We start from the raw sequence: 24,543 nt of genomic DNA, 5'->3' as shown, positions 1-24,543 counted from the left end.
CTCCATGAACTTAGTAAGCCAGGTACCACAAGTGTCCCATGCACTTTCTAATGTAAAATATATCAGTAATCCACAGATTGTATTATCTAGAATAACAGCAGCCACATACAGCCTTTTTTTGTGCATTGTTCTGTATACTTTGCATATATTAACTCTTTTATTCCTTATGACAACCCAGTGTTAGCACATAACAACTATTATGTCCATTTTATAAATAAGCTAACAGGGACACAGAGAGCTTAGGTAACTTGTCTTAGGTCACACAGCTAGTAAAATACCAGACGGGGTGTGCCCCTAGGCACCCTGGCTCCAGAGACTGCTCTTAGCCAATAATGAGTCTGGGCTGAATGGAGAAATCTGTATTTACTCCTAAACTTTTGATCTATGACCTAGAAAAGGTTACACATTTTCATCCCTAGATCTGCATCTACAGTGAAAGGTAGAATTTGTTGAGGACAGTCACTTGGCTGCTGTAGTTGAGATGCTGTACAAATCCTTATAGTCTCCCGTTCAGAAGTTCAAGGGGACAGTGGGATTGATGCAGGGCTGAAGTTTCCAGCTCGCAACAAAGAAATCCTCTTTATTTTTCCTGTCAATTTTTTTCTTCTCTTTTCTTGTCCTGAGGTTCTTTCTGGTATTTTTCATCTGAAAGAACACATGACCGTTTGATACAATTTCCTGAGCCCAAACCTTGGAGTCATCTTAACCTTGGAGCGCATCCTTCCTGCGCAGCACGTTCTGTGTCTCCTTTGTCTCTCCATTGTCCCCTTCTCTGTCCCCCCATCAGTACACTGACGTAGGCCACCGCCGTCCTGCCTGTAGGTTGCCGCCCCTCTTGTCTGGCCATGCTGCCTCCAGGGAGTGTTCCACGGTGTGGTTTGAGAGGTGCCTCTAAAGACAGATCAGGTCTTGTGGCCTTCAGTGCCTTAGGGTAATTGCACTCTACCTTGACCTGTGTCTCCTCACATCAACAGTCTCACCTCTCACCTCTTCCTTCCTCTTACTCAATGTTCAGTAGCACTGAACTTTTCTCATGCTTTACGGTCTTGTTCCCATTGTGTGAAGTACTAGCTTTTCCTCATCTTTTAAGTGTAGCTTCTAGAAACTTCTTGGCTTCTCTAAGACGGGCCTAAGTGTTCTTACTATGTGTTTCCAAATCACCCTCCACTTTCCCTGTCGTGGCACTAATCCCCTTCACTGTAGCACTTTGTGTTTCCATCTTCCCCTCTGGGCAGACCCAGCCTCCTCAGGTCTTAGAAGGGGCGGGAAGAGCAAGCAGAGCTCAGGCCACCACAGCTGCTCCTGCCCAGGCCTGTCATACAGGGCACTGGAGAGGGAGCTGCTGTCCCAGGTCCAGGCTTCCTTTCAGGCAGCCAGGTTGAGGAGTCAAATAGAGATGCAAAGTGGTTATGAAACTAAGTGATTTATTACTCGTATTTATTTTGCCCAGTCTATAGGAGAAAACATCATCAAATTCTCTCACTCTTCACCTTATTTGTTGGGGCACAGACCCTACTAGTGCTTCTCTCTTGACTCTGCTGGAGGCAGAGCTCCCTGGGTCACATGTGACTCTACCTGAATCATTTACTTTGTTGACTGGTTTTTCTCACAAGATCACTACCACAAATAAGGTTAGGAGCTCATTGCCAGGACAGTACAGTCAGGAGTGATGCAAATCCAATGATAGCCTTTATTTTTTCCCAATTTATTTATTTATTTATTTATTTATGTTTGGCTGCGTTGGGTCTTTGTTGCTGTGCGCAGGCTTTCTCTAGTTGTGGCAAGCGGGGGCTGCTCTTCATTGCAGTGCACAGGCTTCTCATTACAGTGGCTTCTCTTGTCATGGAGCACAGGCTCTACACATGCGGGCTCAGTAGTTGTGGCACTCAGGTCCAGTAGTTCCTGGCTTGCAGGCTCAGTAGTTGTGGCACACGGGCTTAGTTGCTCCGCGGCATGTGGGATCTTCCCGGACCAGGACTCAAACCCATGTCGCCTGCATTGGCAGGCGGTTTCTTAATCACTGCACCACCAGGGAAGCCTTCCGTTCACTCTTATTTGCAAAAGAATGCAAAATACATTTCATAGTTCTGCTGGCTTCTTCCCTGTTTTAACCCCAAAAGGTCTTCCTAACTGGTACACTCTTTTCTAAAATTTTAAATTAATTCAATTTATTTTTTCCAACAAATATGTTTTCCCTTTTACTATTCTGAAGACTCCCTCTGATCATTCAATAATAATTGTTTTATTTTCTGTTTTCCTTGCTAGACTGCAAGTTTTGTAAGGACAAAAACTGTTTCTCAGTTACTTACGCCCTATCTCCAGCAGCTGGAGTGTAGTGCCTGCCATGTGGTAGCCACTCAATAAATGATAGATGCAAATCCTCTAACCTCTCGAGTTCTCATAGTTCTGTGACTCTCTTCTTCTCAGGACCAGTATTTTCAGTACTATCTGAAAATAATAGTTATAGATATTTTGGATATGTTCGTCTATTGGGCATTGTATTTAACAATAAAAAAGCTTATTCTTCAAGATCAGGCTCAAGTCCCATTACTTTTATCAAACTCCACTTTATTACTGCATCCCATAATGGTAACTCTTTTCTCTGAATATGTAACATTTTTTATGTATGTACAATTTGTTTGCTATTTATATCTTATAACATCCCTTTTATTCTTATTCTTACTTAACTCATGCTTTAACTCATTTAACACATGCTGTTCTGAACTATATATTTTATACTTCTGTTGCAACTAGCGTGTTGTATAGATGTAGACATACAGATGGAATGGTCAGTGGTACTTGTTTAGTGGGTGATTGATTTCAAGCTAATCATCTTAATTTGAACAAGAAACAGATAAATTTATATTCTTACATCTTATATAACGTTACCAATCTCGATTTTTTTTAAGTTATGGCTTTATGTAATAGAAGTTTTTTAGAAGAATAGTTGATTTTTATGTGCAGACATCTTTTTCTCCATTTTGAGGAGAGAGTACTGATTTTCTTGAGGCATTTATATAATTCCAATTGAGTATGACATAACTTTAAAAACACCTCTTCTCATGCAGGTTAGACCATGTCTCTCATGCACGTAGTCAGATGCACTGCATTTTTTTCACCACAAGAGAGAAATTGTCTTATTTTGATATTTTCTTTATTTCCTATGACCTTAGCTTTGTCACGAGATAGTTTTGGGACTGTTTATTCTCTGTGCTGTTTGTGTTTACCGTAACAAAAGAAAACACACTTAAGGCAGCACTGTTCCCGGAAGGGCTAGGTTGAGGGAATGAAATGCCATTCATCCAGTTTATTTTTTTAAAATATCTTATCCCCAGTGATAGAAATATTTGAGTGAATGTTGAAAAACAGGCAAACTATATTTTCTTATGCCTCAAGTAAAAAGAAAATGTAGTTTTAAATAATTTATCAATCTGCCCTAATTAGACAACCTGTAGTAATATAAATGAAAATGTTTGTATCTTATATATTTTTAAACTAAAATACAGTAACTCTTTTGATGTAAAATAAAATAATCCAAAACTATTTGGATTTTCTGTGTAAGCCATGGGAATAAAATATTTTTATTATTTTCCTTAGTCTTCTAACATTTGAGTCTTTTCTTTGTACGAAGTTCAGTGCATGGTCTTTGGGGGCTTAAAGAGGTTTAGAGTTTACCGAGGGTAGCAGAGATTCAGCATACGTACAATACCCATGTTCTCTATTACAAGTGGATGTGGCTACTTTTGGAGTCCAGTAGGAGAGGTCACATCCCACAGTGATATTTAAGGGAAGGCTCAATGGGGAGGATAGCATTTAAACTTGGCCTTGAAAAAAAAAGGTTTTAGTTAAGTGGGGAAACTTCTGAATATGAATAATTATTATTTCCATTATTCACGGAAGACGGAACATCTTTAACAAAGGTTTAGAAGCAGTAAAATATAATAGGTTAATATTTCTAGGAAAACAAATATTTCCAGGAAAACCGTCTGGCTGAAGCTGACTGTTTATGGAACGATTTAAATGTTAGTCTAAGGAGTGTGGACTTTTTCTATATAAGGAGAACAATGGAAGTTTTCTGTATTAAGGTTTAGTTTGTTAACAACAAGAAACAAGCTCTTCCCCACTAGTTTTAAAACTTACCCAATTAAAAATTGTACAGTGTAATCATGAAAACGACAGATTGTGAGCTTTTTATACATGTCTCTAAAGTTAAGCTTTTCACATATGATCTTCCAGCATCTTTCCCGAGTTCAACAATATTTTTAGTACAAAAGATAACTTTTTTTTTTTTTTTCAAATTAACAGTGTCCAGTTCTCAGAGTAGGCCAGATATGTTAACATACTGGCCTTTTTGCATTTATTTATTACGGCTCAGTCTCTAAATATTAGTTGGCTAAAACATATTTTGCAGTGATTTCCCAGTTGGTAACTTTTCTAGAAGCTTAGCAGTTTTCCTTTTATGTAATCAGTATGCAGACGACATTGTATAAGAGGCACGTCGGTGTGAACCGACTGGCCCTGATATGCAGCTCTGCCCAGAGTATTTGCCAAAGTCCATGGTTTTTACACCGTCCCACCGTGGAAGTTAATATTAATTCTGACATCTTGTTTGAATACTAGATTGTTAGACAAGTTATGTAACTTTTGACTCTGTTTTGGACAGAAGAATTTGACACACTCTGAATAATAGATTCTTATAAAAACTTGTCTTAATATATATTTCTTGGAATATCTTTTGAAAGCTTGCAGAGTCAGTTTTGTTTAAAAATTTGTAAAATTCTCCTTAAAATTTATTTAGAGATTTAATGTTTGTTTTATGCTAATCAACAAGTATCTTAAGTGAGGTATCTAAAACATAGACAAAATTGGAGATGGTTAAGCATGTGATGGCATTTAATAAAAAGAAATGTATCCATGAATGGCTATGCTACCTATCCTTTGTGCCATGAAAATGGAAAATTTCTAGATTACCCAGATAATTTGTGGAAGGCAGAGGCTGTGTCTGTTTTTTCTTGTGCATCTCCTCACATCCCTGGTCCCCAGCTCTGTGTAAAACATCTGTTGAGGTACTATTTAAGTCACATGGCATCTAGCATATGGTACTGTCTTTTGCTATTTAGCAACTAAGTACAGAATAAATCTTTACAGTGTGTATCAAAGATTCAAAAAGAAAAAGTATGTAAAGTCAAAATTATTTTAGAATATAGTAGTTTTCAATTATTTGGGTATTATTAAGAATAGCTAGGAAATTCTATTCCATAAGATGAAAAATATGATAAAATGTCATTTGGTGTTTATATCCAGATATTAATGAAAGACTCTTATTACTTTCATTCACTCTGACATTTTCCTTCTTTTTTCTTTTTTTATAAATTTATTTATTTGTTTGTTTTATTTTTGGCTGCGTTGGGTCTTCGTTGCTGCACGTGGGCTTTCTCTAGTTGTGGCGAGTGGGGGCTACCCTTCGTTGCGGTGCAGGGGCTTCTCACTGCAGTGGCTTCTCTTGTTGCGGAGCATGGGCTCTAGGCGCGCAGGCTTCGGGAGTTGCAGCATACGGGTTCAGTAGTTGTGGCTCACGGGTTCTAGAGCTCAGGCTCAGCAGTTGTGGAATACGGGCTTAGTTGCTCCGCGGCAAGTGGGATCTTCCTGGAACAGGGCTCGAACCCGTGTCACCTGCATTGGCAGGTGGATTCTTAACCACTGCACCACCAGGGAAGTCCCTGACCTTTTCCTTTTGTTGCCCATTTTTGCCTTATGAGTTTTGAGAAATAATTTTTCCAAGAAAAGGACTTGTCTTTGCTGAAATAAATCATGTTCATATAAAAAATTTGGAAAATTTAAAAAAGAACAAAACAGAGCAATACAACTTTATCACTTAGAATAATGGCTAAATAATTTGTCATATGTTCTCTGTAGATTTTATTTTTCTTTCCATTTCCCATTTGAAAACTTTTGTTTCTTGATGGGACCCACTGTTTTATGGCCTAATCATTGCAAATTGCTGGCATTTGGATTTACCTGATTCTTTGTTTATTGACCTTGTTTACCATGTTTTAAGAATAGTGTTTTAGGTAAATCAAGATTACTTAAAATACATAGGATGCTCCAGATTTAATTGTCTTTCTCTTTTAAGTTATTTTTTCTTAAAACTTTCTTAATTTTTTTTATTTGATGGACGGGACAGATGTAAAGGATCTAATGTATAATCAATATAAAATCCCAAGCTATTTCAACTGTACACTTCTGTCACATTAATCTGGACAGGATATGACGTTTCACTTGTTTAAGTGATGTGTGTGTATTTTACAGCTTTCTTTTGCCAACGTTATGTTATTATGTTTTGTTTGTTTGTTTGTTTGTTTTCCGTAATGGTAAAGTGGATTAAGATTTTCTTTAAGGGTCCAGGGGAAATACTGATATTATCATTTATTTCCCAACTTAACACATACTGAAAGATGCTGGACCTTGACAGGGACATATTTTTGAGAGTGAAAGACGTATTTATACGAAACATTTATCCAAATAAGAAGTAGAGGAGGGCTTCCCTGGTGGCGCAGTGGTTAAGAATCTGCCTGCCAATGCAGGGGACAAGGGTTCAAGCCCTGGTCCGGGAAGTTCCCACATGCTGCGGAGCAATGAAGCCCATGCGCCACAACTACTGAGCCTGCGCTCTAGAGCCCGCGTGCCTAGAGCCCGTGCTCCGCAACAAGAGAAGCCAACGCAATGAGACACCCACGCACCACAATGAAGAGTAGCCCCTGCTCACTGCAACTAGAGAAAGCATGCATGCAGCAAGGAAGACCCAACGCAGCCAAAAATAAAAAAAATAAATAAGTAAATTTAAAAAAATCATATTAAAAACCTATTAATGAGATTTAAAAAAAAAAAAAGTAGGGGAAGTTGAGTTAATGCCGCCTTCAGATCTGTTAGCCATCATTGTCAACTACAGGATTATTTTTGTCTCTTTTTAGCACTTTGCCTTTGAATAAAATTACTTACCTAGTAATGAATATCATGAAAGGAAATGTTAATGTTTTATAAGTAATGATATCAGTCCTTCTTGACAGCTGTTTTTCTTAAACATTATGTTATTTATTCCTATGAACCTTTTTTAATTTTTTTAATAGGTCCTGGCTCTTCTCCTTTTAGGATATAGGCTTTTCTAAGTCAAGGCTTTGTTCTTTCTTTTTCTGTACTAATTTATGTGCCCTGTATACAGTAGGTGCTTAATTATGATGCCCAAGGAATATACTATATGCTTTGCTTAAGGCAGCTAGAAGGAAACATGAGGTTAGTAGGTATAAAAATATGTTTGTGGTCTTAGTTTACTTTAAGATTACTTAAAATCCCACTCATTTTCTTTATTTTTTTATTTATAGAAATGCTTCCATCATTCCTTCAGAAAGTTGAAGTTGTCTCTGAAGCTTCTAGAGAAACTTGTGTAGCTTTGAGTGATTGCCTTAATCTCTTCACCAAACAAGAAGGGGTAGGTAGTTTGGAACTGAATTTTTCAAATAATTGTTTGGGTGTCACACTTGATCATCCAACACATCATTGCTTTCAGACTGTCCAAAGGTAGGAGAAAATAGGGTTAATAAAGGCAACGACAGCTTCATTTTTCACCAAAAGTTAGAACTTATTTATTCTTGATTAAGCAGAATAATTCTGAAATAACTTCTGTTCATATCATTTAATTTGTTTATGTACCCATATTTAACAAGTATGTTTAAAGTTGATCTACTCAGGGTTGTCGTGACATTTTGATAAGACGGAATATGAAAATATTCTAGAAACAAAAGGTCTCTATATGAAAAATATATACTTTTAATTAGAAAATAGATTGTTATCATACTTACCTATGTGAACTCAGCTTAATGGATTAAATATTGTTTTGTGCTCTTGGCTGCTTGCTCTCTCCCATTTAAAAATTTGCCATTTGATCTTCCAAATATGAGTAAAAGTGGTATGCCATCCATTAGTAACTCTTTTTCTAAGGACTGAAAAGTCATTAAGGTGTGTTTTGTCTGAACTAAGATTTTTCTTTTTTATGTTTTTTCCTTCATTTTCATGATTTTACTGCAAGCCAAGTAGCAATAGGCTTTGTTTTCCATTTAATTTCTACACATGTTTAATCTTCAACTTTTAAGATTAAGACACCAAATTTGTTTTTTTTTTTTCTTTCTTTTTTTTTAGGTTCCACATATATGTAAAATCATATGGTATTTGTTTTTCCTCTGTTTGACTTACTTCACTTAGCACAGTACCCTCCAAGGACCCTGACTTTCTTATTCTTGTTACAATTGATTTGTGCCTTTTGGTTAGAGATTAGGTTTTGGTGTAAAACAAGATAGATGAAAATGTTCTTATATATGTTTCTCTTATATGTAAGGATCTAAAATTTTATTTTCCCATCATTAAAATAAGCCTTGTGAATTCATGTGAAATTTTTAAAATGCTCTGTTTGTTATGTATACCACAAATTCCATAATTATTTTATTTGGAGAATAAGAAAAAATATGTGATAATAATCTGAATTAATTTAAAACAAACTTACAGAAAGTCTTTCAACAGAATTCTATTAAATACCATGGGAAAACATAATTGTTCATTAAACATGTTAAATGGTTGATTCTCCTAATGGTGCTTGAAAATATCCCTTCTCAGCATTTCTATTTTTGGTGCTTTGCAAATTTCATATTCTAGCTTGTTTAAATGAGGAATGATTTAGTGACCTAAATAAATCCAAATAGGATGATAGCATTGCAGAACAGAACAAATTATGATGTTACAGGATTCAGGTAATATTACCTTGTAAAACTAAATTCACATCTCCTGTGTGGTATCTGATGAATGTATTGGCAACTTTTTTGTTCTCGGGTTGTATAGTTTTACGGCGAACACTAGATTAGAAGTACTTTAATTTCTGAAGAAGCCAACCTATCCTAATCTTTAACAGATTAAAAAAAAAAAATAGCCTAGGTAGTCACCTCTGTGTGTAGATTTACATGTGCAAGAATATTAGCCTAAAGTTTAGCCTAATTAACCTCTTTACGCCTTTAAAATTAGTCATCAGGATTAAGTAAGATAATTGTAAGCAAAATGCTTAGCATAGTTTCTGACACATAGTAAGCCCTGAGTGTAAGTCCACGGTTGTTATTGTAGGATGCTGTCTAATGAACACTTGTGACCCCTTTTTCTGATGGCATCTTGGAGCTTCTGTGTCTTTAACATTGGTTTTATCTTGTTTTGGGAGGAGGTGGTGTTGTCTAAAGAAAATTTATTTGACTGTGGAATGATTGTGTTGTGTTTCCATCCTTATTACTTACTATTTAAGAGATGATGGGCTACTTAAGTTCTCTGAACTTTGATACCTTCATCTTTCATATAAGAGAGACCATGTAGAAAGTCATTAAGAGCCCTGGTCTGAAAGTCTAATGGACCTCTTTTAAATCTCAGTCTTTCCCTAACCGATTGTGGGACCTTGGGCAAGTTTCTGAAGAATGAAGATATGTAAACACCTGATGGTTGGGTGTGGAGATCAGATGTATGTAGATGAATAATATGTATATAGACCATATTAGCATATCACAAGAGCACAAAGTATTCATTTAGTAAATGGCATTTATTGTTTTTAGAGTATTTTAAGATTTTTCTTTTTAGTAGTTCTATGAAATATCAACCCTGTGGGGCCCTCAGTAGAAATCCATGGATTTCCCTCTGAGAAATACGATTATAGACGATGAGAAGGCCTAAAAAATATTTGAAAGATAAATGGCATCATTGAAGTTGGTCTTTATCAAGTAGTTAAGAATTACAACATAGGAATTTAATTGCTTAATTGAGGTCAGAGCGGAATAATTGTGCACTGTAATGCCTTATGTATCAGGCATCATAAATTTTATTTTCATTATCCAAAAACTTCACTAGAAGAGCAACTATAAGCTTGAACTCACATAGACCTGAGTCCAGTTCCTGGCTCTGCTATGTAATCTCTGTCTTCACCTCAGTAAAACACAATCTCCTTTTCAAAGTGGTGACCAACCAAAAAAGAGGGTTTTGAGAAGTAAATGATATCCGATTGGCAAAACACTGTGTAGCACCTGGCACAGAATAGGGACCCGGTAGGTGTAAGTGACCCCAGCCCCAGTGGCAGAAAAAACGTTTTTATTCTAACCTTTTTTGAGGACAGTTACTCTGAATCTTACACATTTACTTCTTAAACTGAAGGTTTCATACTTTATCTCTTCTGGGTGCCTCAGGATTGTCCTTTTGTATGTTTGTAATTACTCTTTGCGTTAATACAGAGATACCATCGGGGGATAATGTTTACAGGACTCTTTTGATTAAATGGCCCAATCCTGCTAATGCTTTTCGAATTCCTTTTTACTCCTTACGGTTCTAAAATTTTCTTCTCTCCTGTTTTTTAGAACAACTGGGTGCTTGTCTCTAGCAGTGGAATACTGATCCCTTCTGATTTACTCATACTAATCTCCCGTTTGTTAAAAAGAAAACCAGTAACCAAACTTGGTAAAATTATGTCCACAGTAAGAGTAAGCTGGCTTAGTGTGAGAAACTTAGGGCTTGACAATGAGCACAGGCCTTAGGGTCTGGGGCCTTCTGGTATGTGGGTGTTCTTTGCTTATTTGGAGATTCTCTGATACAGCCTAGATATTCCAGGTATCCACGTGACCTCTACATAAATGAGGCATTATGTAGGCGTATTTTACTTGAAATAACACTACTTATGTTGTCGGAAAAAACCCGGCAATATATAAGATAAGCTGTAAAGTTGTGATTGATCTACTAAAGGCAACCTTACTGTATGTTTTATGATATACTTGGTAAACATACTATAATAGAATGTGAAGGCTGTGGTTTTTCTTTAACCTTGTTTTGAGAGTTCCATTCAAAAGGCTAGAAACTGGTTTCATGAATCATTGTTTCTACAGTTCTCCTCACCCAAGGGTGGTATCAGAAGTGGTTAAAATGTCATTCAGAAGTCATCATCGGTGCCCTTCTGGGTCTGTGTATTATTGAGCTCCCCTCGATATTATGAGTCTAATCAGTTTTTAGTGTAAACTCACTTATAAAATGTTAAATCTCCTCACTGCTAAAGGGATGTAACCCAAATGTATGGTTGGGACGATAGTGATGCCAAGCTTGTGGTGTAATGGAACGATTCAGACTCCCAGTTGGAACCAACCAAAGGTACTTGCTACTCTGGACCAGATGCTAAAGTCTTTGGAGAGAATTCATGCCCTCATGTGGACTGATAACTCTATAAAGTCATGGTTTCTAATACTCAGTTAGCTTCCTGAGCTGTTCAGAGTCCTTTAATCCCTCTCTCTTTCATTTGCAGTGTTTATATCTTTCAGGCCTTCACCTTTCTCTCTCTCATCTCTATTCTGAGCAAAATTTTTTGTCAAACGTTAGGCGATCATTGTACATGCTACCAACTCCCCACCAGTCCCTCATTCTGATTTTTATCTTTCTTTTTTCCTTTTGTTGGAGGCATCTGTCTCCTATCTTCAAAAACAGCTACTCTCTTCTTCTGAATTCTCCCTTGTAGCTTCTATCTCCCTACATCCCTTTCCAGTTCCATTTTTGAAAATGTGACACCTTCTGTTTCTACTTCTTTATACCTCAACTAGTCCACTGAGACCATTCTTGCCAATATCTCCTTGTTGCTAATCAGAGAACATCTTTAAATTATCTTGCTTGTCTTTTTAAAGGGTCTGGCATTTGACTACTGCTTGCTTTTTGGAATGCTTCTCTGTGATTTCCATGGTGCCTCCCTCTTCTGGCTTCTCTTTCCTGTGTAGCAACTCCTCCTCAGTCTACTTCTAAAGCATCTTTTCTTCTGCCTGTGCTTTGCATGTTAGTATTCCCTACGTTTCTGTGGGTGGCCTTCTCACTCGGCATTCTCCCTGGATGATTTCACCCACTCCTTCAACCCAGAAATCCATGATGATTCAGATATATCCACTTTGGATCTTCTGAGCTATGAACCAGTTGTATCCAGCTGCCTTTCGGACATTTACATATGGATACATCAGAGGCATTTCTAAACCAAAGTGCCTAGAACTGAGTACCGATTCAACTCAAAGTTACCTGTTGGATAACTCAAGCCGGAAACATGGGAGCTGCCTCTGGTTCGTTCTTCTTCCTCAGCCCCATTTTTAATCAAGTCCTGACATTTTTACTTCCTGTATCTCAGTTGTCTGTCACCTCCAACCCAGCACACAGATTCCCCATTGCCATTCTGTTAGATAAAGTTCTCAGGATTGCTGTGTTGGATGACTGCTACCATTTCACATTCCCAGGCTCCACCCTTCAAAATTGAGTTAATGTCCCTCCTAGTCTAGGAGTTCCTTGCTGTTGCAGCGCTTATGACATTGTATCATTATATATTTACTTGTCTGATTATATATTTACTTGACTTGAGCTCCTCAAGTAAGTATCTTATTTTTGTAGCGTCTGTGTCTAGCATAGTGCTTGGTATTTATTAGACAGTTAATAAATACTTGAATAAATGAATAATGAATGTACAAAGGAAAGAATACAAGCTTTTGGGTCAGACCAGTCAGGACCTAAACTCTGCTATCTTGACTCTGAGCAAATTAATATATGTTTGGGAATTCCATTTCCAAATCTGAAAATGAGAATGCAAATGAGTTATTTTATGTGAAGTTCCTCAGTACAGTGCCTGGCACATTCTAGGTGCTTTGTACATTGCCTTCTGAAACAAAGTAGCCTTTGTTGTTCATTGTTTTATTTTTCTGCCTGGTACTACTTTTGCAAACTGAATTCTTTCTCTAATTTTTAGGGCCTAGGGAGAAAGATTCTGTAGCAAGGTCTCTTCTTCAGTGACAAATGTGACTTTTCAAAATGTGATAATATTTAGTCACCAACTGAGAATGAAAAAAAAAAAAACTGCCTTTTCAAAAACACCTTGAAACCTCACCGACATTAATTCCCATTTTTCCGAGTGTGGCCTTGTCTCATCTTTTACACGTTTTCCATCTGTAGTGCAAATACAGCCAGCACTGCTGGAAGGGAGAACCTAAAGTACCCCAGGATCCTGTCAAAGAAATATTCAATTTTGTTCAGTATTACTCTGCTTCCCAAAGTCGAGGACAGATTTATGTACCTTAGAAAGGTTTAAGACTACTGTTTGTTTTTCCTCACCAGAGCCTCATAGTTAACGAGGAATTTCATTAGCCTGAACATCCCACTTTTAAGTATATCATGTATGTGGTGGGTCTTCCTGACCTTGACGCCTTCGTCCACCCTTTAGGGGTCGCCAGAATCAGAAACCACCTATTTCACGCGAGTAGGTTTCACATTAGTAGGGTCAATACTGTTGTTTTCCTCATTGCTCAAATGGTAGCCCAGGAAGTGTGTAAAAAATATGTGCAGACTAGCTCAGTCTTTGTTGTGGAATCGGACCGTTAACTCTTCAGTGTAAGCCTGAGTGTCAGTTACCTTCGAATGGAAGACTCCAGCAGAGAGAGGGTCCCTCTGCTTTTCCCGGGGGCAGGCTGGCCATTTAAAAGTTGCCAGGGCCGCGTCCGCAGGACCGGCGTCAGTACAGCGCCCGCTCCAGGGCCGGGCCGGCGCCTCCGCGGATGCTCGCAGAGCCCGGGGAGCGGTGCCGCCTTTCCCGAAATCCCGGCCGAGCCGCTCGCGGGCCGCGCGCCGCTCCCGCAGCCCCCTGGCAGGTCCCTACCTGCGCCTCGGAACGAGCGGGCGCCGCGGCGGGGGGGAGGGAGGGGGAAGGGGAGGAGGGACGGACGACGCCAGCCGCCGCGGAGCCGCCCGCCGCAGGCCATTTGCCGGCGGGAGTCCTGGAGGGCGGCGGTGCGGCCGAGGGGCCAGCGCGGACCTCGGGCGGCCCGGGCGCAGTCCTGGGCCGCGCCTCTGCTCGACCTCGCCGGAGCCGGAGCCGGAGCCGGAGCCGGAGCCGGGGGCGGGCCGCGCGAAGGTGACTTCAGGGAGACCTTGCGGTGCCGCCCTGGGTCGCGCCTCTCGGCTGGGCTGGAGGGGAGGCGGAGGAACAGGCCGGGCGCATTCCTACTGGAGCCTCGAGGAGCGCCGGGCGGAGCGCGCCGCAGGGGAGCCCCGGCCCAGGTGGGTGGGCGAGTGCCTGCGCCGGGGCAGCTCGGGGACGCTCGGGGACGCCGGAGAGGGAAGGAGGAGGGCGGCCCGACGAGATCCAGGGATGTGAGTGGATCCAAGAAGAGTTGGGCGCGAGTGTGTGGAGCGGAGCGCGGCCGCGGGCGTGTGGGGAGGGGTGCGCGAAGCCGGGGACCTTGCCCGCCCGGCCGGCTGTGTGTTTGCATGGGTTCCTGCGGGAAGAGCCGCTGAGGGGTCAAGCCCGTGAACAGATATTTTTTTCGTAGGGCCGGAGTGGGAGGAGTAAGGCACTGAAAGACATTATTGTCCTAAATAACCTTACAAGTTAGTGATTTTTCGCATGTCTCAGCCCTGGCAGACATTGAGATGAACTTACCATCCGCTGTTCAGAGGCCGCTAAAATTCCCTGAAAAAACGAGGAGGGGAAATGCTTGAGTGGATTGAGAAGAGAAAGGGAAATTATACTGGGGTTGGGGAGTGGGGAGGTGGCTTTTAACTTTGTTTTGATTAGGGATTTTTGATTACTCATAGGCTTTCTTTGTAGCCTAAACCAGTGGAGAATCATGGTCCCCAGCATTCACAGCATGTGGCTAGTTGTTTTGTGTTTTCTGTTGTGCAGGTCTTTTTCTGGATTTGGAGGGAGGGTGGTACTAAGGAGGGGAAGATGCCAGGGAAGAGCTTTTGCAGCTTTTGAGAGTTATTAAAGCTATTAAAAGTTTCTTAATTTTAATTAGATTCAAAGACAGAATGAAGGCATTTCATTTAGAAGACAGCATTGCTTAGCAGGAATCTTTTGCAAAAGAGAAAAATGCTTGAAATGCGTGTTGGTGGAGTAATGTGTAGGCTAGAATATAGGAATCTAAATATAAATTTTCTTTTCAGTTTGAGGACACACCAAAGTTAATCTCCGGTCCAAATAATGTTTGATTTTGACCTGGAAGCTGATGACTTCGGCAAGTTAGCTCAGCTTGAATTGGGTAGATGTTTAATCTGAACATTAAGACCCAGAGAGCTATTTTAGCCTTTGTCCCAGTACTACTTTTTACTAGATTGGGGGCCTAAAGGGATTTGTATCACTGTGACTATAATTGCAGGACTCTAGTCTTCCCTCTTTAGGAGCTCTTTAAACATTAATTTTAGGGGATTTCATTTGATGGTGAAAGTGAACCCCATAATCGCCCTTCCCGTAGTTGTGCACTGCGCAGAACGGGGAGAAATTAAAAAGGTTATTAGGTTTTCCATATTAAAAGCAAATGCATCTACTGATAATCAAGGTAGTATATAAATATGATCCAAGCACATATTAAATATTATACATACTTCATAAAATAATTATGCAACACCATACTTTAAGCTCTATGTACAGTTTTTGACTTTGTCATTTACATTCTCTTAAAAAGGATTGTGATTTGTGGTTGTGTAGTTATCATTGTGTATATCAGCTCCATGAAGATTATAAGAAAACTTCTAATTCCTTTAAAAAGTAGGAATTTAGAATTTTTACTTAGTCCACGTTATTCCTGAATTTTTAGCTTGTTGTGTATATAATCCAGAAATATACTGCTACAACTTAGTTTTGGAAGCAGCTGGGACATAAGTTAAATAAATGTGAAGTTTGTGTAAAATGAAGCTGGTTTTCATTTTGGTAACTTTTGTGAAGTTTTTGAACAGAAATACGTAAGATTTTAATTAGTAGCATGAAGTGTGTGTGTTTGTGTGTATGTATTAGCCTTGTGATGCTTGGTATGACCCAAGATCTATCATCATGAGTTTTTGTATCTCACGATAGTACCAAGCCTGTAACCTGGATGCAGTTGTGTTTGTCTTGTTCACTGCCGTTTTCCAATCAGAGTGCAGTGTCCGACTTCTACTCTAGCTAATGAGTTTTGAATGAGTTATAGGCAGACATAATTTTCCTCTCATTTTAACTTCAGAGTGTTAAGGATGTAACCCCTATACAACTTTATAATGGACCACCATAGATTTGATATCTATTACTTTATGTAAAATTTTCCCCTTAATTCAATAAGTATTTACAGAATGTTCATCTTGTCAGATACTGCTGTACCAGCCTGTCTTCATAAAACTTAAGAGATTACTGCAGGAGCCAGATGACTGACTAGGTGCTTACAGAAAGCACAGCATATCCAGCGGGAAGAGAAAGGGATGAATTCCAGCAAACAGTTCATTAAGACTGGAACAGAGTGGGATAGGTAACGAGAAAGTCAAGGCTAGATCAGTAGAAGCAGGGTCGGTCTTCTTGAAAGACTTTGTACAATATGCCTGAAGAGTTTGGATTATTTTGGGCAGTTAGAATCACTGAGAGATTTTAATCAGGGGAGAGATTTAATCAGATTTGTTCCTTATTAGAAGGATTAGAGGGCAGGCCTGAAAGCAGAGTGGCCAGGTGCAGGAATTCGAGAGAGAGAGAATCAGAGTCTGAGCCTAGTTGGTGGCTGTGGAAAAGGAAAGGAAGATACAGAGCAGAGAGAAGAGAGACTTCGAGATAAACAATATGAGTAGGAGCTGATCATAGATTGAGTGTGAGGAATGAAGCAGGTGGAGTTAGATGACCCCACATTCATGGCATAAGTCACGGGATAGAAGGTGACTGAAGTAGGGAGGAAAGGGGAGGATGAGTTCACCTTTGAACACGATGACATCTGAATAAGGTCATCCTGACTTGTCCGATAAAAACTTGGGACTCTTTAGTACTGGGAGTCACCTGATTAAACATGGTGATGGAGGTTGAAGGAGTAAATAATAATACTAGGAGAAGCGTCGTTTAAAAAAGTTTGAAATCAAACGATGAATACTGTCTGTGGAAGAAAGAGAGCCAGTGGAATGCACTGAGGAAAAGCAGCCTGGGGGGCCAGGGGACAAGAGGTCCAAGAAGGTGAAGTAGCAACTGAAACGCATCTGTTGGATTTGGTAGCCAGGTGTCTTCGATGAGGGAAGTTTTAGAAGCTTGACAGCATGAAGCCTGACTGCAGTGAGCAGAGGAGTGAGTGGGGAGTAGAAAGTAAAAATAGTGAAGATAGACTGGGGTTCAGTATCTGTAGACAGTCCGTGAATAATTACAGTTTTGTTCCTTTCTTTCAGTCCTTACACCTCTTATTTATTTTTCTTCTTTCTACTGTACTGGTTAGGGCCTTCAGGACAATGTTGAATAGCAGCTGAGGTGGTAGGAATCCATGTTCATCCCTGGTATTTAAAAGGAATCTAATGATTCCATGTTAAGAAGGATATTTGGTGCATACCATTTATCAGGTTAATGAAGTTCCCTTTCATTCTCATATTGTTGAGTTGTTTTCTTTTTTTATCATGAAAGGGTGTTGAACTTATCAGATGTTCATTTACCAAGAGAATCATGAGGTTTTTCTTTTATTTGTGAAGGTGGCAAATTATATTTTTAGATTCCTTTTATTGATAAGCCGTCCTTGTGTACCTGGACTAAACCTAATCTGGTCATAATGTATGATTTTTAACATTCTCCTCAATTTGGTTTGTTTTGGTTTTTAGCATCTGTTTATAAGTGAGATTGGCTTGTAATTTCCTTTTTTTGTTCTGTCCTCATCAGGGTTTATTATCAAGGTTACACTGGCCTCATGTAGTGAGTTTGGGAGTATTCTCTCTTTTGCTGTTCTCTGGAAGAGTTGTATAAAATTGAAATGGTCTGTTCTTTGAAAATTTAGTGGAATTTTCTTATAAAACCACCTTTGTGAGTTTTGTTTTGTTTTTTTTTTGGACCAATTAGATGTATTTAATGGTTTTAGTACTATTTTAGTTTTCTGTTTCTTTGGGTCAGTTTTGACAAGTTACATCTTTTGAGGAATTTTATCCTTTCCATTTAAGTTTTGAAATTTGTTGTTATAAGGAAGTTCATAATATTCTTTTATTGTCTTTTTAACTTATGTTCATTCTGTAATTATGTATTCCCTTTTCTAATCTTTTTCCATTTTCTTTCTTCTAATGTTTATTTGGCTATTTCCAAATGAATTTTGCTCTCTTTGTAAGATCAGTCTCATTAAGGCTTTGTTTATTTGATTATTTTTCAAAGAACTGTCTAGCTTTTATCTATTTTATCTTTTTCTTTTAAATTTCTATAGTTATCTCTATCACTTTTCCTTGAGTTTATTTTCTTCCTAGTATCTATATATTTATTATTCTGTGTCTCCTTAAAGTGGATAATTTGTTCAAAATTTGTTCCTTTCCAGATTTCAATTCTATATCTCAATTTTCAATACTAATTCTAGTATTTTGTAATATAGTGAATATATCACTGCTAGCTTCATCCATTACTTTGATGATTTTATAGACCTGAATAATACATTTCCTAGACTTCATCATTCCAGACTGAGAACTACTAATGTATGTAGAGTACTTCCCTCCTAATATTTAAAATACCTAAAGTTTCTGGAAGGTTTTGACTACTTCCAATTTTTTGTTTTCTCTTACCCAACTTTCCTTGTTTTCATTGCTTGACATTTCTCTCCATTTCTCTTCCCCACCTGCTGCTCAGCTTCTTTCTCTTTTTGCCTCACCCCCTCTTTTCTACCCCTAGATACTTTGTGCAGTGGGAGAAGAATGATCGTCTTCCCTTGCCCTCTGCCCCCACTTTTTTCTTCTGTCTCCCTAGTTATCTACACTCTAACCACCCCCCCCCCCCAATACCTGGAGGATTTTTCCATTATCTGCTCAACATTGTCCATCTTGCTCTTTCCTTCCCCTTAGAACCCTGGCTTCAGCACCAAGGAGGAAAAAGAAGATAATTTGTGTCTAATTTTCTTTAGATGCTCAAAGGTTCATCATTATGTGCCTGATAATTTTTGTTATTCCTAATCCAGTCCAACTGATGGCAAAGTTAGGGAGAGTATAGGGCCTAGGAAGATGGCATAGATGGTAGAGTCTGAGCTCCTATTACTTGGAGTCCTGAAATATGGGCTCCGGTATTAGTGACTTTTTCCTTGCTGTCTGACTCTGGGCCTCACATTGCTCCTGTGTAACAGGGTTATTAACACAGACCCCTTCTCTCTATTTCATGAGTTGCTGTGAGACTCAAATGAGGTAAGGATAAACCCATACGTTTTATGTTGAGACAGTCTTCCCGAGCTTTATTTTCAGAAAAATACCTTGAAAGGATTTTTTGCTCAATTCAGGGACAGAGAAGTGGCATTCAAGTGGTTTGTGGCCTGGGGTGCTGGATCAGAGAAACCCTGGTGGGAAGCAGCCGGTGGTGGTAGGAATGACCAGAGCACTGGAGTTCCGCCCAGTTGTTGAAAGGGATTCAGAGGAGGTGTCTGTCCTCTGGGGAAGGGAGCTCGTAGCCTCCCCGGCTGGAGAAGTGGACACATTGTTACATCCAGTGGTTGGATCCTGAGCTGCAGTGATACCATCTGTTCCTTTACCTATCTTTTTATTTGCCGCATTCAGGACACTGTACCTTTCTGAGGTACTTGAGAAATCACCCTTCAGTTAAAATGTTGGTATGAGGGAGATTTTGTTGTTCTGGGTTCTAGACAACTGAATTGCAAATGAAGTGTGGGAATATAATTCTCCTTACTAAAATTTCTTAGAAATGATTTAACTTTGAATATTTTCTTCACTTATTTTTGTTACTTTATTTTGTGGTATGGATGAGTTGTTTAAAATCACGAAGTCATAGACTCAATCTTAGATTGTAGAGCATCTAGTCTGGTGACTTTCAGGTTTTATTGGGGGCTAAAGTAGATGCCAGTGTACAAGAGAGGTAAAAGTAAAAGCACCTCCTCATCCACTAAGGTGCCTCCATACAACACAGTTTGAAATGATTGATATGGTTGATCTCGTCGCCTCCATTCTTACAGGTGAGAGTAGGGCCTGGAGAGAGGGTTCGATACCTCCCCGAGTTTATGTAGCTGGGAGGGGCTACACTTAGAGCCAGATCCAGGGATCTGCCTCCAAATTCAATGCTGAAGAACAACACACTATATCACACACAGCTTGAATTAGGAAAATTCATCCGTTAGACAGTCCACCTTGTTTCAAAGCTGATGTGGACATTTATAAGCTAATTTCTTGATTTGACAAAAGGATACCAACTTTAAAAATAATCAGATGGCCAAGAATATTTCAGTGTCTTCGGATTTTGCACAGAATACCTGTATTCCAGGTTCGCAACAGGAAACACTGTCCATCTTTTTGTGAAAATTTTGCTTAGTCGAGGTCACATTTTTGGAATGTATAGAATTTATCCATGTCTCTAGATGTTCTAAATTTTACCCTAAAATTAAACCATCAGAATGCTACAGCCTGGGCTATATTTTCTTGATTTTCTGAAAAATGTCCCTCACTGAATTTTAAGTTGGAATTACACCCTCCATTTCTATTCAGGGGCATTTCAAAACAATTTAGCTTAAGTGGCATTATTGATTATTTTGCCCTCGAATACTCTTAATCCCCTGTATATTACCCTGAATGAGAAATCAGAGCTAAGGACAAAGAGGGAGTTTGTTTTCCCTAAAGAAGTGATATATTTTTTTCCTTGTGGACAATTAAAAGGGCATAATTGTATTTCTCTTTCTGTTTTGGCCTTAAGAGAATTCAGAGCCAGATTTGTGGCTTGTCCATGGTATCTGTGAAGACGCCATCACTTGTAGGTCTTACCCCATTATTATATCAGAAGTTGTTCTGTGTTTTCATAGCCTCCCAGTTTGGAAATCACTGGATTACAACATTCTGTTGTGAATTGGTTGGACGCGTCTGTGTCCCAGAGTGCATTCAGATATGATGATGATAATTTGGGGATTTTTCTGCAAGTAGTAAGTACTAAGTAAATAGTTGTTAAAACATTAGGAACAGATTTGTACTTAATACTGTGGTTTTATTTTATGTGAAGAATATATACATTTTGATATTAGTTGACTTTGTAATAGGACATTTCAAGGACCCAACTTAAACTATGTGATATGTTACAACGGGAGCCTTTTTTTTTTCATGTTAATGCAAATCAAACTGTTTATTTTATATTTGGAGAAAAAAATTTAATTATTTTATTTGTGCTAGAATCTGCATAGCATAAAATTTACCACCTTAACCATTTATAAGCGCATAGTTCAGTGGCACTAAGTACATTCATATCGTTGTGTAACCATCATCACCATCCATCTCCAAAACTCTTTTCATCTTCCTAAACTAAAACTCTATCCACATTACACAATAACTCATCCATCATTCCCCTCTCCTCCTAGCCCTTGGAAATCATGCTGCTACTTTCTGTCTCTCTGAACTTGATTACTTTAGGAGTCTCATATAAGTGGAATCATACAATATTTGTCTTTTTGTGACTGGCTTATCTCAGCATAATTCCTTTAAGGTCCATCCATGTTATAACATGTGTTAGAATTTTCTCCTTTTTTAAGGCTGAATATTATTTCGTTGTATGTATATATACCACATTTTGTTTATCCGTGCATCCGTCAGTGTTGTATTTGGGTTGATTCAACCTTTTGGCTGTTGTAAATAATGCTGCTGTGAACATGAGTGTACAAGTATCTCTTTGTGTTTGTGCTTTTAATTCTTTTTAGCATATACTCAGAAGTGGAGTTGCTGAGTCATGTGGTAATTCTATTTTTAATTTTTTGAGGACTCGCCATACTGTTTTGCATAGTGGCTGCACCATTTTACATTCCTACCAACAGTGCGCGAGTGTTCTAATTTCTCTACATCCTTGCCAACACTTTTTCTTTCCTGGGTTTTGTTTTTGTTTTTGTTTTTATAGTAGCCATATAATTGGGTGTAAGAAAATAATTTTTTTTTAAGTGGAGTTAACCATGTTTGCTATCCAGATGTTGACCCCAAGGTTGCCAGACTCTACACTGGCTCATAACCGCCCTGCAGAGCAGTGCTTTCTCGTTATTTTTCAAACCATCCAGAAGTTACCCTGTTTCAAGTGTAGCGGAGGGTGCACAGTGCCAGTTCTCCTTAGTCCCTCGTTTCCCCTTCAGTCAGTACAAAACAACTGCACAAAGCAGGGATGTGGTTTCCATGGACTGTAGACTTGGTTTAAGTTCATATATCTGTATTATACTTTTATGTTATCTTTCTGTACTTTAGATACCAAATGTCGATTTGCTGTTGTATTTCGAAGGATAATTGCTAAATTGAAAAGAATTTTATCTTGTCTACAAAGGAAAATGAAAGCGCAGGTATGTTTGAATTGTGGTAGATATAAAATATGAGACAAGGAAATTGATATACAGTTGACCCTTGAACAACGTGGGTTTAAATTGCACAGATTCACTTACATGCCAATATTTTTGAATAGTAAATACTACAGTACTACATGGTCCGTGGTCGGCTGAATTAGCAGATGTGGAGGAACCTTGGATACGGAGGGTGGGCTGTAAGTTATACGTGGATTAACCCCTGCGTTGTTCAAGGATCAACTGTACTTGAGAAAAGTCAAGCCTACCTTCACTTCTACAAGGGAACTAATCAAGGAAAATATGTGTTACTCAAAATCAGAGCACAATTATCCTCAGCGTTAGAATTGGACAGGTAATTTAACATATTCTATAATGAAATAATTATTATTATTTGATCTTTAGCCGTTTTTAGGAGTATAAAATTTCTATAAGCCTTGAAGTCAAAGGAAAATTTAAAAAATAAGATGGAAACTTGGGAAAATGTAACCACAAAATTATAAGAAGGGATCTTAGAGGTTACCTAATTTTTCTCCATTTGCAAGAATCCTCTGTCCAACTTCCTGCCAGCCAGATGGTCCCTTTATGTGCCATGTAAACACTGCCATCAATAAACATACAGGCAGGGGGTGCCAGTGGTTACAGTCTTGAAGCTTGAGTCAAACCCAGACCTATGTTTGAGCACTGGCTCCATCATTTACTGGTTCTGCGATCCTAGGCAGGTTGTGTCATCTCAATGAGCTTGAGTTTCCTTATTGTTAATAATACCTACTTCATAGGATTGTGGGAGGATTACATGAGGTGGCACACCAAGTATTTACCATAACATCTGGCATATAGTAGACATCCCTAGATGATAGCTCTTGCTCTTCTAGCTGCTACTACTACTATTATACATGAATAATATTTAAGGGCCACCCAGTCTACTGTAGGAAAACTATAAATACTAGAAAGTTAAAACTTACATTAAGGCGAGGTTTTTCCTCTTCTTTTTTCTTTTTCCTCTTCTTTTCTCTTTTTCCTTTTCTTTTTTTTTTTAATTCATGGTTTCAAGTCTGTGCTCTGCAGCATCACAAAAAAGTGAAAGGAATTACCTCTTGTGACAATTCATCAGCTCTTTGGAGCAACCAATAAATTCTTCTTCCCCAAGCCAGGCATCTCCAAGTTCCTTCAGCAGTTATTCCTGTGTCAGGCTTTCCACATCCTTTCTTCTTGCTCTTCACCGATTGCCCTCAGGTTTTGTGTCCTCCAGAAAGGAGCCTGGTGTCCCACATGAAGTTGGGGCGCAGAGCATGGCCCTTCGCACTTGGCTTTCCGTCCTGCTCCCGGGAAGGAGCCTCCAGGGCTATGATGGCCTCCACAGCCCTGAGGGGTGGGCCCTGCCTCTCTGGCCTCTCCGGCCTCTCCTTTGCTTCACTCTTGCCCCACTCGCTTTGTTCTGAGGACGGTGGCCTCCTGTTGTGCCACAGACTCGCAGGCCCCTTCCTACCTCAGGACTTTGCTCTCCCTCTGCCTGGAGCGCTCTTCTCCCGACACTTGCCTGCCTCTCCCTCACCCTGGCCTTCAATCCAGTGGCGCTTGCCCGGTGAGTCCCCTGGCCACCCTGGTTCCCGGGACTCCCTTTCCCCTCCCAGCTTGATTTTTGTTGTTAGTGTTCTCCACCACCTAACACACTGTGTATTTCACTCCGTTACCTGTTCCTTTCCGCTTGGTAGACTGTCAGTCCTCTGTGTGCAGGTATTTTTGTCTGCTTTGTTCACTGCTGATTCCGTGCAGCCTGGAATGCCCAGCATGGTGTAGGTGGTTGATGAATATTTGTGGCATGAAGAGCACAATGGGAGGATTGACTCCCCTCTCCGAAGAAGTTGCGTCGTACTAGGCTGGGAAGGGGTGCTTGGGCACCAGTTGACAGTCGTGGGTCCTTTGTTTTGTTGCTTGAAAAAATCGGGAAAAAAATTTTAAGTGTACTTAAAGAAGGAAAAATCAGAAGCTATGTTCATTATTTTAAGACTTTGGGAATTTTCCAGTCACTTTGGTTGCTTAATCAATATTTTATTGAATACATAACCTTATTTGCTCATAAGATTTTTGTTTTGTAAAAATCAATATTGGTCATTAAAACAAGGATATTTATTCTTTAAGTGTAACTTAACAGAGCTTTCCAAGTAGTGGGCTTCAGAGTAATGATCTTTTCAACCCTTAGAATGGCCAGAGCCCCAAATCA

The 24,543-nt window shown here is 39.3% G+C and overlaps 1 protein-coding gene across 6 annotated transcripts in view; it reads left to right on the top strand.

Annotated features, from left to right (window-relative positions):
• OSBPL1A (oxysterol binding protein like 1A) overlaps window positions 1-24,543 on the top strand; it is a 246,807-nt gene that overhangs the window by 106,132 nt on the left and 116,132 nt on the right. For 3 of the 6 annotated variants that reach the window (XM_068562862.1, XM_068562861.1, XM_068562863.1), the window contains exon 15: window positions 7,380-7,486. In XM_068562862.1, the coding sequence (XP_068418963.1) occupies window positions 7,380-7,486 (107 nt within the window). Of the gene's footprint in view, window positions 1-7,379; window positions 7,487-13,847; window positions 13,985-14,024; window positions 14,131-14,157; window positions 14,224-24,543 lie in introns of those variants that run through there. The other 3 variants (XM_068562865.1, XM_068562864.1, XM_068562866.1) reach the window with 3 other exon arrangements.

Source organism: Eschrichtius robustus, chromosome 14, assembly GCF_028021215.1.
Source record: "Eschrichtius robustus isolate mEscRob2 chromosome 14, mEscRob2.pri, whole genome shotgun sequence".
NCBI lineage: Eukaryota > Metazoa > Chordata > Mammalia > Artiodactyla > Eschrichtiidae > Eschrichtius > Eschrichtius robustus.
The sequence above is the reverse complement of the archived record's forward strand: the minus strand, read 5'-3'. Positions and strand labels throughout refer to the sequence as shown.